This window comes from Thunnus thynnus, chromosome 13, assembly GCF_963924715.1.
Source record: "Thunnus thynnus chromosome 13, fThuThy2.1, whole genome shotgun sequence".
In the NCBI taxonomy this organism is placed as follows: Eukaryota; Metazoa; Chordata; class Actinopteri; order Scombriformes; family Scombridae; genus Thunnus; species Thunnus thynnus.
This window is the reverse complement of record NC_089529.1, coordinates 11,707,023-11,729,363: the sequence shown is the minus strand read 5'-3', so window position 1 is coordinate 11,729,363 and position 22,341 is coordinate 11,707,023. Positions and strand designations below refer to the sequence as shown.

Genomic DNA, 22,341 nt, shown 5'->3' with positions numbered 1-22,341 from the left:
TTAACTGCTACTCTACTAAGTTGTTGTCAGATTTTTTTTCAAGGTTAAAGAAGGTTATAAACAAGCATTCATTTTTATTGAGGAAATTAATATAGCATCATTTGGTTCTGTTTACAAAAGCAGTAAGTATGCAATGTTACACAGTAAATTTACAGTCCTTTTATAGAATGAAATGTGCTTTCATTGATCAGAGAAATGTATCAAAAGTACTGAAGAGTCAGTATTGTTTCTGAAAGAAAAGTTAAGATACCCAGCCCTAATCATTAGTAACCGTATACAGATTTCCTGTACCGTCAGTTTGCTGTCATCAGCTGAAATGTTTCATATTTTAGAGGAAATCTTGAGAAGTTGAAGAATTTAGAAAAATGAATCTAGATTTTATAGGCACAAATAATTGGTAAATGACATTTCAAATCACCTTGTTTTCCAGACAAATGGTTACATCTCTTAACACACAAGACACAATAAAATTTGTGACTTACAGTTAGGACAGTGTCTTGCACTTCTGAGGACTTAACTTCTGATATGTGGGAGCAAAAGAAACTAGTAAGGTGCTCATACTATTACAAGTAGCTTTCTAACTATATGAGTCTTGACCATACAGCTGTAAATTTACACAAATCCGAACAGTTTTAGTGTCCGCATACACTCGGCATTTCCGGTTCCTATGAATGCCAAGCCATTCACAGTCGCTTGGTATTAAAGATAAAAAATAGAAATATGACAGGGAATCACACCCTGTCTGCTTTGTACAGTCCATGTCTTCCATCTATTCCCTCATCTTCCATTTTAGGGTCCCTGTTCTCCCGAAAAAGCTGCAAACAGCTCTTTGTCTCAAAGCAATAACCATTAGGTAGTCAGGTGAGATTAGATGGCCCCTGACTGAATGTCCTTCATCTTTAGGACTGATGTCCGACAGACAGGCCTGAATGAGATGAGATGACAACCTCTGAGGTGCTCAGTACTTTTTTACATTGATGAAAACCTTGATGGCTCCAGTGAAGTCAGCAGAGAGTAGAACCTCTGTGTGATCTGTCTTTAGGGCACCTGCAATGGACAATTCAATTGTTTAGCATTGAAATGACAGTTACTTGATGTTTCCATATTTATCCATGAATGAATTCAAACAAATGTACCTGAGGGTATTGTTTCAGAGTCTGTGGAGTCCAGGCTCTTGCACTCTGCTTCTGGTTTCTCTACCCCTGTCTCTTGTGGAACAATGAGGCCTGGGTGGGGCGCAAAAATGGCTGAGGTGACCACTGCATTGTGTGCTGAAAGATAAGGAGCGCTTTAGTGACAGTTAAATCAAGGGAAACAAATTAATTAGACAGGTAGTCAAGCTAAAATGCTGTTTGTCATTCAACACACAGCACAGTTACCTTTAATCCCTTCCCAGAAGTCATTGCGGTCCCGTCGTACAGATGTGAATTTACTCAAGTCGTGGTAAGTGCTCCAGATGTACACGTACTTATCCTCCGAGCCACTGACTATGAAGGAGTAGTCATGGCTGTAAGAAGATAGTTGCATGATTAATCCGTCTTTATGAGTGAAAGGTGTAGACTAAGTGTGCTTAATGGGGGCTGGGCAGTTTATGAGAGGCAGTCTAGAGGCAGCAAAAAGGCAATAACACTAACTTCTAAGTGCGGTTCATGGAGACAGGTTTATTACTCAGTGGTTACAAATGCTTCTAAAAAATGCTTAAGCCAAAACCTCATGAAAGGCAACCATCCTCACCTGAAGCTCGCCTTGATCTGGCTGCTGCTGTTGACGTAACCCTTGTATTTCATGGATAGAGACAAGTCCCTCAGGTCGTAAAGGCGGATGCGGGAATCATTTGAGGTCACCAAAATCTATGGAAGGGAAAAAAGAGAGAATTTAGTCACTGTCTGTCTGACTGACATGCCTAGTTGTATTTATAGTGTAGATCAGATGTTACCTTATTCTCTCCAGGTAAAGGTTCAATACCAGTGATTTTTCGTCCAACTTTGTTCCTGCCTCTGGTGGACCTCACGTGTATTTGGGTGTGGTATTTCAGACGCTGTGAAATGTAAGAAACGGAAAAACACCATCATTGAAATGACGTCTACAAAACTTTTACAGCAACCTGATAACAAAGAATGCGTCTATTCTGTTCTCTAGTCCTTCATTTGAGTATTACCTCTGTGTCATAGAAGATGCATCGGCCATCATAGGTGCCAATTACTGCATATTTCCCATTTTGGCAGAAGTTGGCAGCAGTGATGAGGCGTGTTTGGCCGTCCACCTCGTTCCAAAGTGCCACCTTCTTGTCCGGAATGTTCCAGAGCCGTAGCTTTCCATCCAGAGAGCCGCTTAGAAAGTATCTGTCATCCTGGAAGACAAGAAACAAGAAATGTTACTATCAATACAGTCTGGGAGCCAAAATAAGTAGATGGATGATTTGTGCCAAGAGAAGTAATGCAAGGTGACTCAACTTACTCTGGGATGGAAAGCGATGGCCGTGACAAAATCAATGTGCTGAAAGCAGCAGAGACACTCTCTCCTGGATATGTGCCATAATCTGACTGTTTTATCCATGGAAGAGGAGAGCAGGAAAAAGTTCTAGATTGACACAAAAATTGATTAAGTGAGACAACAGATAAAAACAGTGCTGAGAGCATTTAAAATGTGTGCAGAGGAAGGATAAAAGGATAAAGAGAGGGCAGTGAGACATCACCTTTGACCAGGACAAGTCCAACAGATCAGCTGTATGACCTTTGTACTTGCAGAAGGGGACTTGACGGAAAGGGGCATTCCTGTCCTCTGTATCTGGGTCCTCTGGAGCACAACTTGCCTACAATAAGGGTACATACAGTCTGTTAGGGAAAACATTTAGTATCAAGTCTATAAAATATACAGCATTCCAATACTTGCACTACTAATACTATTAACAGCAACTGTGAAAGCAGACGACCCACCGATCAGAGCATTCTTAATTTCACTCACCGCAGCATCAGTGTCAGATTTAGAGGAGCATAAACTTTCTTGAGACGGAGAAGGCGAAACTCGACCTGGAGAAGCCAGAGCAAAATGACTTAATTAAAATAATCAATCGTCACACAACAAAAGATCTGACACGCTGATGAGGTTACCTTCAGTGTTGTACTTTAATCTCATGTTATTGAAGTAGTCAAAGGCAGTCTTCAAGACCCAGATGCGAACCACATTATCCTGACCCGCGGTTGCCAGCAGCCTCCCACAGTGAGAGAACTTCATCGTCCAAACGGCCCCCTGAGGACAAGACACGCACACTCTCAACAGCATTCGTTGGTACGTCTTCTTTTAAACATTAACCAAAAGGAAACAAAACAAAACAAAAAAAAAACAGATTCTCTTACCATGTGCTCTCCACTCAGGTCCTGCACAACCTTAATCTGATCAAAGTCAAAGGGACCCTTGAAGCTGTGTGCTGCCTTGAACTTGGCAGGCCTGGTGTAAGGCATCCCCTCATCATCACTTGATGATGGATCATCCTGATCTGTATGGAAAACTGGGCCCCACACAAAAAAAAAAGCACAACCGAGATTACAAAAAACTGAAAATTTCATAAACATTAGCTTTCACTTGGAAGGGTGAAACATCTTACGCAAGTTGGATGTCTATAATAAATCTTATTAACTATGCTATCAGGAATTTCACCTTCTAATATATTTTAAGTAGTTTAAAAACTTAAAATGACTGTGTTTTTTTACCTTCATCACGTACACTTTTCACTTTGTTGACTGCCTTCTCTCCATATTCTTCAGCGAGATGTTTGGCCTTCTTCACAGACTTGCCCAGGAATTTTTTAAACTGCGTTCTGGTGAGTAATTAGGAATGATTAATTATTAGATTCTTTATAAGATCATGTGGTATGAGGGGGAAGACACGCAGTTCCAGCGACAGTTTACAAGAAGTCAGGAATCCTTACGTTTTCTGTTTCAGTTTTCCTCCATCTGTGTCTGCAAGCGGAGTCTGAGACTTGTCATCATCATCTGACTGTGCAGCATCATTCCTGAGAGGAAAAAAAATTAACAGATCAACTTCCCCTAGAAAATGTACCATTTGTTTTTACATGATTAGCCTTAAATAAGCACTTCACAGTGGCAAAATGTTTTACAGTGTGCAAACTCTCCAAAGAGAGGAACACTGCCAACAGTGTTCTTGCAGCCCACAGCAACAAGCCTCCTCCCTTTCCAGGAAAAAAGCTTTTTCTTGCCAGATGGAGTGGAAGCTCGAGTGTCTGACTGAGTATGTTTCTCTCCACCTTTGACTATCCCCTTATTTTGGGATTTTACATGCAAGCTGCAATTTGCAACATTTTTTTCTCCCATTAATTTTGATATTTCACTAATCAAAACAAATAATATACTTGTGACCGATGCATGAGCATGCGAGAGCCCTGTAGAACTCACGGAAGCCATAATCTTTTATGAAACATGACGCTGCCACAATATGTGAGTAAGCAGTGCTCACAAAACAGGCCATTTCTCCAAAATGCCAATAGTCTCACTGACTGAAATGACTAACAGCTGCTCTTCTCTCTTTTTGTTCCTGCTGATCTGAGAACATGGTCAGTGGATGTGAAATTCAATTACTCTGACTTGGAGCTGACTTGTGTAGATTACTTTCATTTTCATCTAATTTTCATTGTGTGAGTCATATTCGGTATTGCAATTAACAGGTTTCTCAAAAAATGGCAAATGTATAGAACAGTGAGAAGATATATCGCCAATCACATTTAACAATATTGTTAATACAGAAAAACACATTTTGTGCTTACGTGATGTACTCCTTGGTCCTCCTCATGATGTGCAGAGTGAGGGGGTTAATCCCGGCAGGAAGTTTCTCTTCTGCCTGGATTAGAGGGATCTCTTCCCCAGTGTCCAGATTCTTAATCATTACACTGGCCAGGATTTCCTGTTTTATGATAACAGACAAGTGTGCATTTGGTGTATAGAGGGTGTAAGGAATGTGCAAGAGATTAGGTTATCATTGGAGTCAAAAAATAGGGACTCTTACGTCATCTGTCAGTTCTCTACCAGAGTTGGAGCGTGGACGCTGAGGGCCTGGAGTTTGTCCTCCACTCTGAGATGAGGCCTGTTCGTCCTCATTCTCCTAAAAAAAAAAAAAAAAAACAAGCAATGATGCAAAATAAAAATGAATAGCACATTTAAGAACACTTCTAAACCATATGAAGTTTAATTTTTAAGCAGCTTTGCATGAGCACCAAAAAGGTCTGCAGCCTCACTGACCTGTGCTGTCACCACCTTGTCCCCACTGGTGGCACTGGCCAGATCCAAGGAATGCTGCAGCTCTTTGGTTAGACTCCTCACTGTGCTGCTAGGAGACACGAGGCCTGAGGGCTCTAGAGCATCACCACTGACTGCAGACACTGGACAAACACAACACTTCATCTGAAAAAAAATCTCTCTGCTTTGTTTGTGTGCAGTGGTTTGACATTGTTTCTTTGAAACACACATTTGTGGAAATTCCTACAGTTTACTGGTGGCATTGAGCACTTTAACCATTTTCTCTTGTTTTAGGGTTATTAAATACATCTATTTAATTAAAAGTTGTTTAATATAAGGGAAGTGAAATGACAGCATAATTTGCAAGTACTTTTCTAGTAGTGATCAGGATCGTTCATCTCCCCTTACATCAGAGCAGTGAGTGTTGGGGTCGATGTGTGGCAGATATTTACTCTTAGCTGAGAAGAAGTCTTAGCCTGGGTTCTTTCTGTCCATAAACTATTTTTGTGGTTCAAATCATGCATCATTACCTGAAACACTATTCACACTTAGTGTCACTCACTGTCGTTCTTGCCAAGCAAAACTTGGTGAATTATGCTCACAAAACAAGGACTTGGAAAAGGATATTTCTCTAAAGACTGTACTTTACAGCACTGTCAGATCCTTTAAAACAGTTACTAATGCAGTGATGTCTTCAAGGTCAAGCTCAACATTTCTAAACACTCTTCAGATCAATTGAACGCTTATCAACTTTACTGCAAACTGTGTACTGTTTTTCCTACCTTCAAGTCCACTTGGCCTCAGACACTCCTGAGACTTCTTGGAAGGTAGACTCTGCCAGGACGGTGGAGGTGGTCTTGGTGGAGGACCTCCGCTGGGAGGGGGCGGTCGTGAGGGAGGAGGCTTCTTGGTGCTGGCTACAATGTCTGGTTCCACTGTGAATTGCCGTGGGGGTTTGGTAGGCCCAGATGAGTCTGAGTCAGTTGGCCTTTCTGTAAAAGGGACCTGGTCTAAGATGTCTGCAGGTCTCTGCTCCTGCTCCCCTTCTGTACCCACAAGTGCACCATCAGGCTGACCCTGTCTTATGGTGCTGGTGATATCCGGGGGCTGAACACGTTCTTGTGTTCCAACTGATGGCCCTGGGACATCGGTGGGTTCAGGGGCAGGTATAGAGCATGCTCCGTTTGCTGCTGCACTTTCCGGTTGTTCCTCTGGCCTCTCAACAAGCTGAGGTTCAACAGCTGGCGCTGCTAGCTCCACGGGAACTTCCTGAGCATTATTCTCTGCCTTTGGCTCCGGCTCCACTCTTACATCAACATGAAGCTGATCTAACAGCTGAGCCACCTCACCAACATTTCCCTTTTGACTCTCCTCAATGATGCTATCAATGATCTATGAGGAAGAGAAAAGATCAGTAAGGTCATTTACAATGGAGTGACTACAATGCAAATCCCATGTCCAGCTTAACTACAACATAAACATGTTATTGTCTCCAGATGTACCTTGTCTTCCTTTGTTTTTACAGCAGTTAACACAGAACAAAAGCTCACAGTTAGAATGATACCTATGTTAAAAGCTGGGTGGTATATGGGATTACACTTGTGTCATAATAACTGAACAAAATCTCCCAAGAATCAAACCAAAAAAATTAAGCTGAAAGTGAAAAATAAACTTGTAGCAAAAAAATGACCTCAAATGCAAAACGTAAGATAACAATATACATGAATGAAATATTTGATTACAATATTCTCACTTTTCTGTCACTGACCGGGATTTCACTTTTGTGGTCACTTTTTTCACTGCTTTTTCTGTGTTTGATTTCTCAGTTTCGCTGCTGAACAGTTTCAGTTCAGAATTTTTCAGTGTCAGTTCTGGCACAAAGGTCTCATGTGGGCAGGTGTTACATGATTCAGTTATGACACAAATTTAACCTCATAGTGTTGTAGCAAAGGAAGCACTCTATGCAATTTCTAAAACATACTAAAATAGCTGTTGGCTCGATTTGGCCCCTCACATCTATAAGACCCACATTACATTTTTGCTTTTGCTTTTCTTATACAACATAAAAATATGAGAATATGATAAAAAAAAATCTTTTTCTCTTTCCATTTTATCAGAGTCATCATGTGTGGGATACTGAGCAATAACAGAGAAAACCACACCTGTAGGGGATCATCTTGCTGAGTCTCAGATGCGGCCACTCCACAGCTCACATCTTGTGCAGCATTTACTGATCTCTGTGAAAGCTGTACCGAAAACAATAAAAAAATACTGTTTACCTATAATAGATACACATAGGAAATTACAAAAGGCACATAACACTTAATTTATATCGAGGCAGGCAAGCAATAACCCTTGAAACACATGCAGACAGAGGGAAACCTATTTATAGAGCACCGGTACGCTTCTTTAAAATTGACATTTCACATTTGAGACACACTGCTTGCCATGAGAGTAAACTCTGTGACTGACTCTTAAGTAAATTCCAGGGTCTTAGCACTGAAATTATCTATGCATGAAGCACTGCTCCATGATGCAATTTCCTTTTGCAGCAAAACCAATGTTTTCAGCAAATTTTGAAGGGCTTGAGGCTAATGCTGGTCTGTCAGCAAGCAAGGTTTCACTGCTGGGTCCATTTAAATGTCAGTTCCAGTATTGTGTTAATGTTAAAGAGCAGTTCATATTTGCAATTTATCTCTCTCATGAGAAAATGTTATTTAAATTTCAGTTGTAGACGTCTGTGTGGGAAGCAAAGGCTGAGCAACAATGACAGACGATTAATTTCCATGTCATTTCCATATTCCTAGCTGTCAGGAAGGAAGCACAGGCTAACCACTGTTGGAATCTTGTCATCATAGTAAAGGGTTGAATATCTGCAGTCAGTGACTTATCAATTAACAGGCTATTTCAATGTTTTCACACACAATAACAACACATTACCTTGAGGTCTCTTAACATAGGTGAAACTTTAAGGAGAACTACTATAAACACTGAAGTCACCTCTGGATGGTCAATAACACTTAATGTGAGATTACAGATTAAAGAACTGCATACTGTATTAGTAGAGGTGAGTTCAAAGGGCCATTGTTATCTGAATTTGGTGAAATACCCAGATTCATTATGGTCCAAGCCTTTTTTTAACTAGTAAAGAGCAAAGTACCAAAACTAAATAACAAATACTAACAAATGATGTAATCTATCTGCCAAACAAACAAGTAACAAACTACCTCATTAGATTCAATAAAAAAATCCAAAGGATTTAAACATAATACAATTTAATTTAAATCCCAAGCAATGTATTAAGTACCTCTACTTAATTTTCAAGCCCTGGTAACATTCAAACTCAAGTAGGAATAATCATTCTACAAGCAAGTCAGCAGATACTGCTTTGTTTCAACAGTGCCTGACTTTAGATAAACATACCTGAGGCGAAGGAATGAGAGACTTTGAGGGTGACCTAAAAAAACACAAAAGGACACAGCTCAAAAATGTAATGAAAGTCAATGTCTAAAATATAACACCCTAGAACAAATTTAATTTTAAATCAAATGTACAATTATTTTAACTGTCCTCTTGGACAGTTGTTCAGTGAGTGTTTAAAATGTTTTTTTTAATCCAAATGTGAAATACTGATTTTCAGACGTTATGTAATTACACAAAACTTTCAGATTGTGGTTGCTACCAAATGAAGTCTGAACGCAAGATACAGTCAACAATGGTCTTTGATTCTGTGTGCTTAATGTTGTTTCATATAACTTCAATCAATAATAAAGAAATGCAACTAAATCCTGCCAAAATGTCCACGAATGTCGTCCATTTACTAATATGATTTATACCATGCATGTTAAATAGAGTGAGTGTACTAAATGGATATTTGCAGAGTAGCCTCCACATTTTATATATACATATATATATATATACACTCTCTAGTCGCCACTTGTCATAGTGAATGAGGGAAAATAACAAATCCACTAGGCAGTAACAGCCTGTTATTGGTGAAATTGTCTTTAATCAATCTATGATAGTAGTATTTCCTAACATTATTTTCAAAACATGGCGATGTTTGTTCCAGTTAGTCATTGTACCCACAATCCAAAACTCCAAGCTCCCATAATGACAGTCATTAAGATCATTTTGGTGTTACAACAAACAATATTATAGAATGGAAACTGCTGATTTGCATATTTGTTGCAGCTTTCAAAAGGAAACCTGTTCCTGCAAACAAACCTTATCCTACTGATCTCAGGAATAACATCATGTGACTTGTGTGGTAGGCTAGACCCTCCCTGTACTAACATTAAACAGCTAGAGAATCAAAGTATGACACTATACAACAACTTTAAAATGTTAAAATATACTAAATTGATTGGACAGTAATTAGCAGCTGATTCTAGACTTGTCTTTGAAGCAGCTCGCTGTCTGTAAGAATGAGCACTCTGCACATTTAGCTTTTTCTAAGTTGGCTAGATACTTAAAACTTATGGCTGAGGAGCAGAAAAGCGTGTTGCATTAGTCTCTAATATCTAACGTAATATTATAAACATGTGTTTCCTTACACTTTTGGAGATGGAGAAAAATTAACGTCCTCGGAAGCATCATAGAATTCCTCGGTGTCACTTGTATCTGACGCCATGCTAACGTTAATTTAGCTCGCTAGCTAGTCTAAGTTAGACGCCAGGCAGCTGTCTAAAAGCCTAACCCGCGAATGAGTTAGGTGTTAGACACATGCGTCCGTCTCTCTATTTCCTGCCTTTTCGATATTAGTGTTATAATCAAAAAAAGGCTTGGCCCAGGCGTCGTCAAACAACCATTTTTCCTGTCACGCCATAACGTTACAGTAAGCTAAACCTACTGCTAGGCTAACAAACGTTATCTGGTCGTATGACTGGCCAACACTCACTGCTGCTAACTAGCTTTCTGCGCTCTTTTAAAGATGTCTGGCTCACAGAAAAGTATCTTCCATGAAAGTAGACACCAAAAAGCGCGTCTTTACAACGACAAACACTTGGTCAGCTGTCAGCCTAACGGAGTCAGCGAGCCGCGTCATAAACAAACCAGTAGAAAAATACATCTAAACGAGGTGAGTCAAAGGGCGGGGCACAGGAGCCTTCTTCTTCTACTACACTGCTCATGTTGTCACTTTACTGCCCTCTACTGGACTTATGTAAGAATGGCAGTCAAGAGAAAAACCAGGGATAGGCTGACATGTGTCATAGGATGCTGAGTTGGTAGAGACCAACCAGAGGTCTTTATAGAGATTGTTGGCCATCCCCCTGGCCTCCAGCAACAGCCATTAAACTGTTCTAAACTGGTTTTACTGGCCAGATCCCATAAGTGTGTTTCTGCACACGCAACCATTCCTCACCCTCAATGTAGATATTTTGCATGAAACCAGCTGCCTGACACCAACCCTGCAAACAAACACACTTCACTTCTTTGTTAAATACGTTATTTACAGATAGTGAATAAATAATAGTAATTTAAAACACATGTATTTGTTACTTCCATAAGTTTTGTCTGTAGAATACATCATGTCTGGCATGTAGTGGTACAAAGATGGCATTATTTTTCTGATACAACACTGAACAACATCTCCTCACACTATGTATAGACTTAAGCCATGGTAAAGTCCTGGGCCACATGCACATTTTGCATAATACTCAGTCACTCAAGGTTCAGAACAAGCTGATGGACTCTAGATGTTCAATAATGTGATAGATAACACATAGTACTGTACATGTACTGTATTACTGTCACTGGGATTGTGTATACCATAGAGAGGGCAGCTAAAGGAAGAGAACTGGGCAAATTCATGATTGTTTAAGCGAATTAGAAGTTTCCACTTTCCATTTGCAGGCACAATAACTGTCTCATTTACCAACAATTTCTACTCATTTATTTTTGGACTGCGTCTTTGGTTCATTGTTCAAATGAAGGTGATGTTTGTTGAGCGTAAAAATAGAAATATGATCACTAGTATAGTGGTGGAACAGTGTCAGCAGCACCATGTTGGTCCTGAGATTAAGAGTTTAAAGTGGGGTTTGTCACAGCCACAGCAAAATAACTGTGACATTGGTAATTTGAGACTAATTTAGCAGCTAGGAGAAGGAAACAAAAAGAATTTGTGATTTCATAATTTTAGGGTTTTCTGGCAGTGTCTGGACAGAATATTCGAGAGTCCTCGAGATCCTGTCTCCAAGTCTCCTTGCCGTGTTGTCAAGTTACATTAAAACAAGGCAAAAATCTATCATCATGTACCATAAATCATAAACACTACAGATCTTAGAAATAAGGTCTAACTTTGTTTAATGCCTGGACTATTTAGAAACATGGTACATACTGTAAACGCCTTGGGTAAAATTAACCAAAATAGCAGAACTGACCCTCAATATAAAGGCATATCAGCTTTTCATTTCAGGCATTATCAGATTAAAATATTATATTTCAATGCCAGTGGTAACACTTGCACCCCCCTCTTCAAGACCAACAGAAAAATGAACAGACACAGCTTCACATGTCACAGGAACTTTAGAATACAGCTTTTTATTTAGAAAACAGCCAAACAGATATTTCAATACAACAACATTTCATTTGAACATATTCAGGAACATACTGAAGTCAACTGATTTCTTTTTAAACAGTGCTCTTATGGCTTTTTAAACCTCCTCACTCCTTCTTCTACTTCTGTCACAAGTAGTTGAACGTTTTTCGCTGGAGGAGGGGAGCTGAAGTACTTTGATTTTCTCTTTCGAGTTATACTTTGCTTCCTCCATGTCTCCATGTCTCCTCTTGTGATAGGCGAAGTGGCCCTCAGGTTTCTATGTGTCTTTGGAGTTTTCTTGCATTGGAGGCACCTGTTTTGTCACGAATGTCATTCCCTTTAGGCTGCCAACAACAAACTCATGCTGTAGCTGCAGAAAATCTCCTGCTCTTCTGTGTAATTTCGATGTTAAGATGACTGTTTTTGTAGTGCGAAACCAGTTCTCAACAATAGCATTACTGTCCCGGGTTTTGCCAAGATTTGTCAGCCTAAGACCTGTTCAAAGAGGAGCAGTATCTGTATAATGCAGAATTATATCAACAAGTGACTCACTGTCCTGCTCGCTCCTTCATCCTCCTTCCCTGCTTTCTCCTGTGCTTGTCTGACAACCCCTTCAATAGGAGCAAAGAAAGGCAATGATTTTGTGAGAGATTCTTGCATGTCATGACCTTCAGCCAAAAGGATATTTTAATATTGCAACATTTCATTTGAATGTATTTAGGAACATACTGAAATCAACTGATTTCTGTTTAAGCAGTGCTGTTATTGCTTTTTAAACCTCCTCACTCCTTTTTCTGTCAGAAGTACTTGAAACTTTTTCGCTGGAGGAGGGGAGCTGAAGTACTTTGATTTTCTCTTTTGAGTTATATTGCGTTTCCTCCATGTCTCCTCTTGTGATAGGGGAAGTGTCTCTGGGCCCTCAGGTTTCCGTGCGTCTTTAGAGTTTGTTTTCATTGGAGGCACTTGTTTTGTCACGAATATCATTCCCTTTAATCTGTCAACAACAAACTCATGCTGTAGATGCAGAAAATCTCCTGCTCTTCTGTGTAATTTCGATGTAAAGATGACTGTTTTTGTAGTGCGAAACCAGTTCTCAACAATAGCATTACTGTCCCGGGTTTTGCCAAGATTTGTCAGCCTAAGACCTGTTCAAAGAGGAGCAGTACCTGTATAATGCAGAATTATATCAACAAGTGACTCACTGTCCTGCTCACTCTGTCATCCTCCTTCCCTGCTTCCTCCTGTGCTTGTCTGACAACCCCTTCGATAGGAGCAAAGGAAGGCAATGATTTTGTGAGAGATTTTTGCATATCATAACCTACAGCCAAACAGATATTTTAATACATTTAATTTGAATGTATTTAGGAACATACTGAAATCAATTGATTTCTGTTTAAGCAGTGCTGTTATTGCTTTTTAAACCTCCTCACCCTCCTCCTCTCCCTCACCCTCAACAGAGTAAAGTCCAACCTCCTCATAATCCTTCTCCAGAGCTGCATGTCCTCTCTGGCCTCATTAGACTCTCCCTCCTTTATACCCTCCCTACATACCAGTGAACAAAGGAACACTTGGCGTACATCAGGTCAAACTTGTGGTCAAGTCGAGCCCAGGACTCTGCAATAGCAGTGGTGTTGCTCAGCATGCATACAGCCCTCTGGACTGTGGCCAGGTCTCCACCAGAAACTACAGTGGGCAGCTGGTAGTTGATACCAACCTTGAAACTAGTAGGGCACCAGTCCACAAAATGGATGTTGCGCTTGGTCTTAAAAGTAGGCGTTTGTAATTTCTGTCACTGTTAATTGCTCATGGTAAGCCTTCTCACCAGAGGGAAGTGGATATGGGGATATGGCACCAGGTTGGTCTGGAACTCCGCAAGATCAACGCTAAGGGCACCATCGAAACAAAGAGAAGCAGTGATGGAGGACACAATCTGACTCATCAACCTGTTCAGGTTGGTGTAGGTAGGACACTTAATATCCAGGCTCCTACGACAGCATGAAGGCACACATCAGCAGGGAGGTAAAACCAGAGCTGGTACCACCTCTGAAGCTGTGGAAGAACAGGAAACCCTGAAGGCCAGTGCACTGGTTAGCCTGAGGACAGAGGAACAGACATTTATCAAATATGAGAAACATAGTAATGTAATTTAGATGATTGAAACCTACAAAAGGAAGTAGGGTGGGGACCAATTGATTTATGATGAAGTAAGCATGGTTTGAACATCTCTCTCAAGCTCTCTTTTTTTGTTCTTTACACAGCTATTTCTGTCAGTGTCCACAGTGTAAAACACTAAGAATGTCTTCTAGGAGAGACTGTCTGAAAATGTGCGCTGTTAACCCTACATTTAGCAACACTGAGTTTCCCCCTTCTCCATGATGGCTGGGTTTTAAATCAACCTTCAAGTGTGGCAGTTCAGAACAACTATGAACACATTTTATTTACAACATGGTCGGACAGCACATCGCATGAACCAGTTCTTTTCTAGCATAATCCAGCCCTAACAGGAACACAGTTTCTGCAAAGAGATGTCTGGGATATCACATCTAAAAATCTGGACAACTTAAACCAAAACTATCTGCATGGTTTGATATCACTAGAACTGAGAAAATAAACTGACTCTTTACACCAATAGGATCTGACTTAAAATGGTTAGAGGTTTTATTAGTAGTCATGGATAATGTGCCATCTGGTGGCGCAAAGGTAAACTGCATAATGTGAGTCTGAGACGATACAAAGCATATACACTATGTACTGTTGTCACTTTCTTGATACATCAGTTATTTGGAATTAATGGTTGCCCCAAGTTCTCAGTCTCATTGGGAAGAAACTCCTTTTGCTCTGAATTTACCCACTAGTTTGTGGATCCCGTCCAGCACCAGGTCAATGATCAATGATGCCAATGGTGTAGTTTCCTCGGGTGTAGTTAGCTGCATCCTCCTTGCCGGTGATCAACTGCTCAGGGTGGAAGAGCTGGCAGTAGGTCCAAGTTCGCACCTCATCTGATGATACAGGTTCGATCAGATATTATTCAAGGGTTTGACTAACCAAAATCAAGCAGTAACTATAGTATCTATGGGCTCCAGGTCCACAAAAACAGCTCAGGGGACATGCCTTCCAGCTCCAGTCTCACTGAAGACGTTGTTAAAGGAATCATCTCCTCTCTCCAATGGTTTTGTCACTGTGCATCTGCCCATCAGGCTGGATCCCATGTTCAAAGCAGTAAAGCTCCCAGTAGGCGTTTATTTGGCCATATATTTCATTCAGTTCAGGGAAAGATATTTATATTTTTCATTTGATATTAATTAATTCAATTTCTTATTATGTCATCACTTAATTATTTAATTATCAATCATTTATATATTTATTTATCTATTTTATTAATATAATTGAGCCATCTTTATAACCATATTCTACAGTATACAAAAGTAGTTAGTTACCTCCAATTATTTTAAACTAAGAAGTGACAACACAAGAAACGTTACTTACGTCACTCCCGCCATCTGATGAGAGCAGTTGAGGATTTTCGAGGTCCACCATGCTTTCAACGGCTATAGACAGCATCTCAAAACTGGCCACTGGCTAAAACTCTAATTATGCTGGGTCTTTCCATTAATTATGAACACATAAAATGCAAGAAACCCAATCAAGCTACGCTTAATTTACTAATTTATCATTAAATGCGATATGAAACTTGATTTATTGCCCCATGAAACAGTTGAAGGTATTGAAGGTAAAATTTTGACAGTTAATGCTAACCTAACTGTTCAATTCCAATTCAATAAATTGAAAACTAGCATTGATATGCACTACAGCATATTGTCAAAACTTTAAACCTGATTAATCAATTCATGAGACATCTTAAAATTCATACCATGTTTCCTAAGTGTGAAGATAATGAAAATATACTATTAAGGCTGGTTGAGGATGTAGTTGCTGCCTCCTGATCGCTTTAATCGTTTTTATGCCAGGTTTGCAGGGAAAGGCGCTGATGAATCGAATTGGTTGACAGTCACATAAGCTCTTTTCCTATTGATTAAACGAAAACAGTCTCTGATCAATGAGAACTCTTGACCTTTAAATTGCTATTAAATACAATTTTTTATAAACTTGCTTTTCTGCATTAAATTGATCATCTTTTACTGTTGATGATGTTTGACTGTTTTTTTGTTGTTGTTGTTTGTGTTTATTCTGTCCTGGGGGCTGGGGGTTGTATTATTTTGGACTATTTGTGAAGCACTTTGTAAGACTGTTTTGAAAGGTGTTGAATAAATAAAGGTTATTTTTATTATTATTACACTAGCTACAGTATTTCTCAAAGTAAAGTCAATTTATTCATAGAGCACATTTAAAAACAACAAAAGTTGACCAAAGTGCTTTAAAGAGACTGAGAAATACAATCAAATGAATCAGAATCATTTTTATTAGCCATGTATGTTTACGCATACAAGGAATTTGACCACAGTTTAGTGGCTCTCAGTGTACTTACACAGAATAACAACACAACAATCTTCAGAAATATACACAGGAAAACACAGACATAGTTATGAGGATCAATGAGAAAATTAATAAAAGTGTAGAATAAAATAAAAATGGGATTGAAATCCTAAAGACAACAACAGCATTACACAGAGGACCAAATAAGTAATATTGATGACAATTAAAAGGCTGAGGAAAAGAGATGGGTCTTAAGACAGGTATTAAAAAATATTAATTGAGGTAGAGTAATAACGAGAGGCAAACTGTTCCATAGTTGAGGGCCAACAATGGAAAAAAGATTGGAAAAGCTGGTGCTGACAACACAGTTGATTTATTTGTCAACATCTGACAGAAGGATGCAAAGCTAATCACTAAAATCAGTGTAGTCTAGAGTAGAGTTGCAATGATTAGCTGATTAATTGATTAGTTGTCAACTATTGAAATAGTTGAAAACTATTTTGATAATCGATTCATTGTTTTTAAATCAGTTTTTTAAAGAAAAAATGTCCAAATTATCTGATTTCAGCTTCTCAAATGTGAATATTTTTTGGTTTCTTTAGTAAACAGTAAACTGAATATCTTTGGGTTGTGGACTGTTCAGAATCAGAAATCAGATTTATTCGCTAAGAAGCAAGTACAAGGAATTCAATTTGATCCAGATGTCAACAGAAAAAGCAATAAACATGAACATTAAACAGTAAACATAAACATAAACACATACACAAACACAAACATAACAGATTAAGAAAGGGACAGTAATTTACATTTATGTGTAGATGGGGTGGACTGTGTGCTTGCATATTGAAACGATAAAAACTAATAATCTTTAGTTGCAGCCCTGGTCGAGAGCTTGACTCATAATGGGTTTTTGAGTTTTTGAGGCAGATACTGATATAGATATTTGAGAATTTAGAAAAACCCGGTAACAATATTCAGCCACTCCTCTATCAGTACAAGCCTCTGCTTCTTCCCGTGACTTATACCCTTGTAACATGAGGCTCACTCACAGTAATCATCAAAACAATTAGAAAAAATGGAAAAATATACAGAAATAACTGATTCCACAGCTTACACTGGGAATCTTAAATCATACACTTTAATTATCAGTATCAGAATCAGCTTTATCTGCTAAGTATGTTTCTATACATACAAGAATATACAAATTCGACTCCGGTTTCTTGTGGCTCTCAATGTACTCACAACAAAATTCAGGAGATACACATAGACATGGAATCAAAACAAGGACAACAAAGCTGAAAATGTGAATAGAAATACCAGAAATATATATTATATGCTTCTGTATGACAGTTGGATTCCTACGTAACTGCCAGTGAAACTCATAAGGCGATAATGGATTGGTAAAACATGCGCATAAATTAGCAGCTGCAGGTCCCACTCATTCACACAACATAGGCAGGCACTAGAAGCCCTTTAAAACAGCCAACAGTGCATCAACACGAGCATTGAATTTGAAATCTGTTTCTTTATTTAATCAAAGCACTCTTTGTTCCAGATCAATGCATCAGATGATTAATAACAAGTGTGCAATTTAACTGATGATTTGAGAGGATAAAAAGGTGGCGGTCGCAGTGGAGTGATTGTTGAAAGAGCCTCTGTGCATTTTAATGAATGCACACATTCACGTTCTGGTCATATTGTAATAGAAGACTGTTGTTGCATGTTAATGTTATTATGCATGGATCAAATATTGATTGGAAAAATAATAACTTTCATCCACAGCCATGTTTGAATGGTGCTAACATTTGTGTTCCCCATCATAGGGTTGCTTTTCGAGGGATAGGCTTTGGTAATGAACAATAAACAAGTCACTTTGGAAGGTTTTAAAGTTGTTCTCATTGGTAATGCATAGGGTTGTCTCTTGATCTATCTTGTATGTATAAAAAAGTGAACTTATAAATTAATAACAATAACAATATGCTGGGATTTAATGGGCGTCAAAGGTCTGAGGATCTTGAAACTTCTTCAGTATTAAATAACATTTAAATGGAAAAATTTGCCACTATAAAATATATGAATATTATAATAAACATTATTTCTGTAACCCAAAACAAAACTGTTTGTTAATGTTTGCCATATGTTACAAGACAATCTGAAAGGTAGCCCTTTAACCCTCCTATTTCGTTTCAGTCAAATTTGACCTGTTTTCAAGTTCAAATGTGTGAAACATACTTTTAAGTTTTTCTGTTCAAAACGAGGCTTCATTACATCCTCTACAATGACCTACTGAATACAAAACACTTTTTGATCATTTTCTTTTTTTAAAAATGCCTATTAAAAATTATCTGTTGTGTTATGGGTCAAATTTGACCAGGTTATAATTATAGATTGTTTATGCAGAGAAATACATAGTAAATTTTACTAAACCATCACGAATAACAAAAATGACACAAAACAAAACAAAAAAAATCCTATAATAATAGTATAATAATATTGTGAATAATATTAAAATTATGTGTCATGCCAAGACAGCGTATTGACTTGAATAAAATTCACACACACAGAGACACGCGCGCGCGCGCGCACACACACACAGACACACACACACAGACACACACACACACACACACACACACACACACACACACACACACACACACGTCTCCTGTCCCCCAGCTTTATGGCAGTATATAGGCCGCGGCTTTCTCGCACTTTAATTCTCACATCTCACCGCACACACACATACATTTACCTAGGTCACATTACATAGACTTACATTCATTTCCCGGAGACTTACCCTAACACTAACCGTAACTTTAACATATATATCCATATATATGTAAATTTTTTTCTTTCATTATAGTATACTATTTAGTGTGCAAACAATTTGTCTGCTCTTGCTCTGTTAATAGCAAGAAGAAAGGAAAGAGCGTTACCGGTATTATGCAAAAAGAGATATAACAAATTTCCTTGCTTACAGCTGTGCAGTGTAGCCAGAGGTCACACCCACTGCATCTTCATGTTTGAACAAGTATAGCCTCCAATTACCTCATCTAATCACCCAAATATTTCACCCAAAAACTGAGTGCACCTGCTATTGTGAGAATTACCACATGCATAACACTAGGGTTGTACCAAAAACGCTGTGTCCGTCCTTGTTGCAGTGATTTTAAAACGAGTTTCGTTCCCTGTAAGTTCAGTTCATTCTTGTCCAGCACTCTTACTCTCTATAATTAATGGTTAAGCAATACAGACATTTGTTACGGGCTACAAATGCTCCATGGGAGCACTCCTCTTTAGAACCACTTTATTTAGTAACGGAAGTTTTGAGCCAATGAGAAAAGATTGCCATACTCTTCCACCAATGAAAAGTTTGGATGCTCCAGCTCTCCCACTAAGCGACAAGTGTATTGGATAAAACAAAGAAGGAGGATCCAGGGGGATAAGTGGATTTGAGGGCTTGGGAAGGAAAACAAGGACGCTAGTTAACGTTATCTCGTTGTTGAAGGTATGGAATCTGTTATTTAAAAGTTTACAGAGTGTATTTAAGATACATACAATGATTGAAATATCATATATAGTATATTGTACACAACAAATAGCAGGTTGACAGTCAGTCACAGTCATTTATTGGTCGAGACAAGCCAACCAACCAACCAGACTAAGTAATAACTAACCCAACTAACTCACGTTAAGACTCCGGTCGTTTACGCTGCTGTTAGTTAAGCTAACATAGCTAGCGGGCGGTGGTTAACGGCAACCAACTTGGTAGCCACAGAGTTGATAGTCCTGTTGTATTTCAAGCTAGCCAATGTTAACGTTAATGGGTTAGCTTAGCTAGTTAGCCTTAGCTTGTTCCCGCTGGAGATGTTACGACAGTGTTCAGACAACATGGCCAGAAAATGAGCAAAGCTCCGATAAGACAGCGTTGCATCTTGTGACAATACACTGTTTATCCCGGCTAATAAACGCTGACACGGTAAACGGTGATACCCTTAAGCTTCTGCTAGCAAGCGAGTCAGCTACCTCGCTGTTTTCTCCCTACATGTGTCACACTTACATAGCTTTAATATGAGTAACCTCTCTCGACTTCGTGTCTGAGGTCTCACCATACATCGCTATGCAGAGGCAAACTGTCAACTCCCATCAGCTTTATGTCACTACAGTCATGTCACTTTAACGTGTTATTATAACAGCTGGAGACAAGAAGTAACTAGTAGTGAAACTTAAATGGGCGTGTGTGCCAGTTGCTACTCTTTAAAAAAAAAAAAAAACAGAGATTGATGTTTGTACGCCTTTTTTGTTCATAATGTGAGCTGAATTTCAACATACGAAGAGGATTGTTCTGTCAAGCAACACACACGACAGATATTTTTAGCTTCAATTAGCCCAGTTCTGTGTAAAGCAACAAGTTAGAGATGTGATGCAGCTGGCATATTTCAGATGGGGATGAGGGTCAAGAAACGCCCATTTACATTGACATCAACTTATGTAGGATCTTCTTTTACTTATAAAATTAACATGAATGTAAATATATTAACATTTCTTTGTAACATGGTCACTGCTTGTTAAGAAGAAATCTTGAGTCATAAACTGTGTTGTCAAACACTAAAAGGTTTCTTTTCAGGATGAACTTTAGATAATTACTGAAGTCTAAGGTCATTATGAAGCTTTGAGACAATTTTGAAACTTATTCAGGTTAAATTATAATTGGTATTTCCATTTTGTTGCATGCACCAAATAAATATTTCAATGTGTATTTAAAAGCTGTGTAACTGGAGGGCATTGTTACGTGTGATCTGTAGTACAATAACAAGTTTGTTTTACATGCATGATTAATTTATAAAAGAGGATCTAGTCGTCATAAGGCAATAAATACATGTATCCAAAATGGAGTGTAGACTGTAAAATTTAGAGAAAAAAGGTGCTGATGTATAATAAAACTGACTAAAAAGTTTTGAAACAAAACTAGTCTCTGTATAACAGCTTTGTTTATTTTATTTTTTTTATTTCTTGGCTGAGATTTAATGTTTGGAAGAAAGACTTATTACAAATGTTGAAAACACCCTGTTTCTGTTCCAGAGGTGTGGTTTTGGCGAGGGTATGGAGCACCCTGTGCACAGAGGGGAGACGATGCCCATCGGATTGCATGACAGGTAATGTGCAATATGTCATATTCCATTATTTCAGGCGCCACTGTGAATATGTGTATGGATGTGTCACTTTAATTGGATACAATTCATTTTTTAGCTCACAAACCTTGACTAGAAGTGAGGAGCTGTTAACACTGTCAGTTGTCTTGAGAACACAGTCATCAGTTCTGCTATTAGTCCTGGCCTGTTAAGGACTTCAGTCTCGCTATATATCTGTCATACCATCTAGGAAAAAGCATCCACTTGGATTCAGATGTGTTAATCAGGTAATTCCTGATTAGATTGTAAGAAAGAAAAGCGGTAGGGTTTAGGTATTCAAGGACCAGAATGGGGAAACACTGCTATAGAGGTACGTGCCAAACGTCTCATCAGAGTGTCGCAACTTGAAAGGTTTCACAGTGTTTCTGATACATTAATGCACTTGTGGCAGCCTTCCATGCCTGAAGTGCCTGTATAGATTGTCTGTCACTCAAGCAGTATTGTTGCAGCCCCTGGTGTATGAGGACTGAAATAGGTGTTTTCCACTGGGTCCAGTGTTGTTGCTGGCCAACAAGCAAATCTCTTCTGAGCTGACCCCGTCTTTACCAGTCAAATGACCTAATGTGACTTGACGTGACCTAATGTGGGAGCTCTATAGCAACAAACACTTTGCAAAACAAAAAATGTGGACAATGTACTTTGTTTTCAAGTTCCAGCAGAGCAATATATGAACAAATAACACAAAGTCCGTGAATAGCATAAACATATAACACAATGGCTACCAAATTTAATTCCTCAGTCATATTCGTTGCTTGTCTGTGTCTGAGCACCAAATCTTAACTATCTCAAATTCATTGCACTGTGCACCTTTTTGGGAGTTTTGTATTTGTTGTTACTGTATTTTTGCTCAAGTGTTTAGTACTTTAAGAAATTTTAGATAATCTTTTTAACTGCTCTGGAGCAGCCAGTTTTGTCCATATCCTCA

General features: G+C 38.8%; 2 protein-coding genes and 1 pseudogene across 2 annotated transcripts in view; 1 reads left to right on the top strand and 2 right to left on the bottom strand.

Moving 5' to 3' along the window:
* Window positions 1–54: 54 nt before the first annotated feature.
* On the bottom strand, window positions 55–10,338 carry wdr44 (WD repeat domain 44). Its single transcript, XM_067607918.1, has 20 exons — window positions 9,806–10,338; window positions 8,673–8,706; window positions 7,412–7,495; window positions 6,032–6,641; window positions 5,253–5,392; window positions 5,020–5,115; window positions 4,781–4,917; window positions 3,929–4,012; window positions 3,711–3,817; window positions 3,357–3,508; window positions 3,111–3,249; window positions 2,965–3,029; window positions 2,696–2,812; window positions 2,458–2,580; window positions 2,159–2,350; window positions 1,937–2,038; window positions 1,735–1,850; window positions 1,380–1,507; window positions 1,137–1,271; window positions 55–1,047 (listed from the first exon to the last, which is right to left on the bottom strand). Exons 1-20 carry the CDS (start codon window positions 9,880–9,882, stop codon window positions 959–961), a joined length of 2,727 nt encoding a protein of 908 aa, XP_067464019.1. The 5' UTR covers window positions 9,883–10,338; the 3' UTR covers window positions 55–958.
* Window positions 10,339–13,193: 2,855 nt separating this feature from the next.
* Window positions 13,194–14,991, bottom strand: LOC137195004 (tubulin alpha chain-like; annotated as a pseudogene).
* A 4,576-nt stretch (window positions 14,992–19,567) lies between these two features.
* Window positions 19,568–22,341, top strand: part of klhl13 (kelch-like family member 13) — a 39,658-nt gene continuing 36,884 nt past the window's right edge. The window contains exons 1-2 of the mRNA XM_067607916.1: window positions 19,568–19,732; window positions 21,307–21,380. Of these exons, the coding sequence (XP_067464017.1) occupies window positions 21,328–21,380 (53 nt within the window). The 5' untranslated portion in view covers window positions 19,568–19,732; window positions 21,307–21,327. The remainder of the gene's footprint in view (window positions 19,733–21,306; window positions 21,381–22,341) is intronic.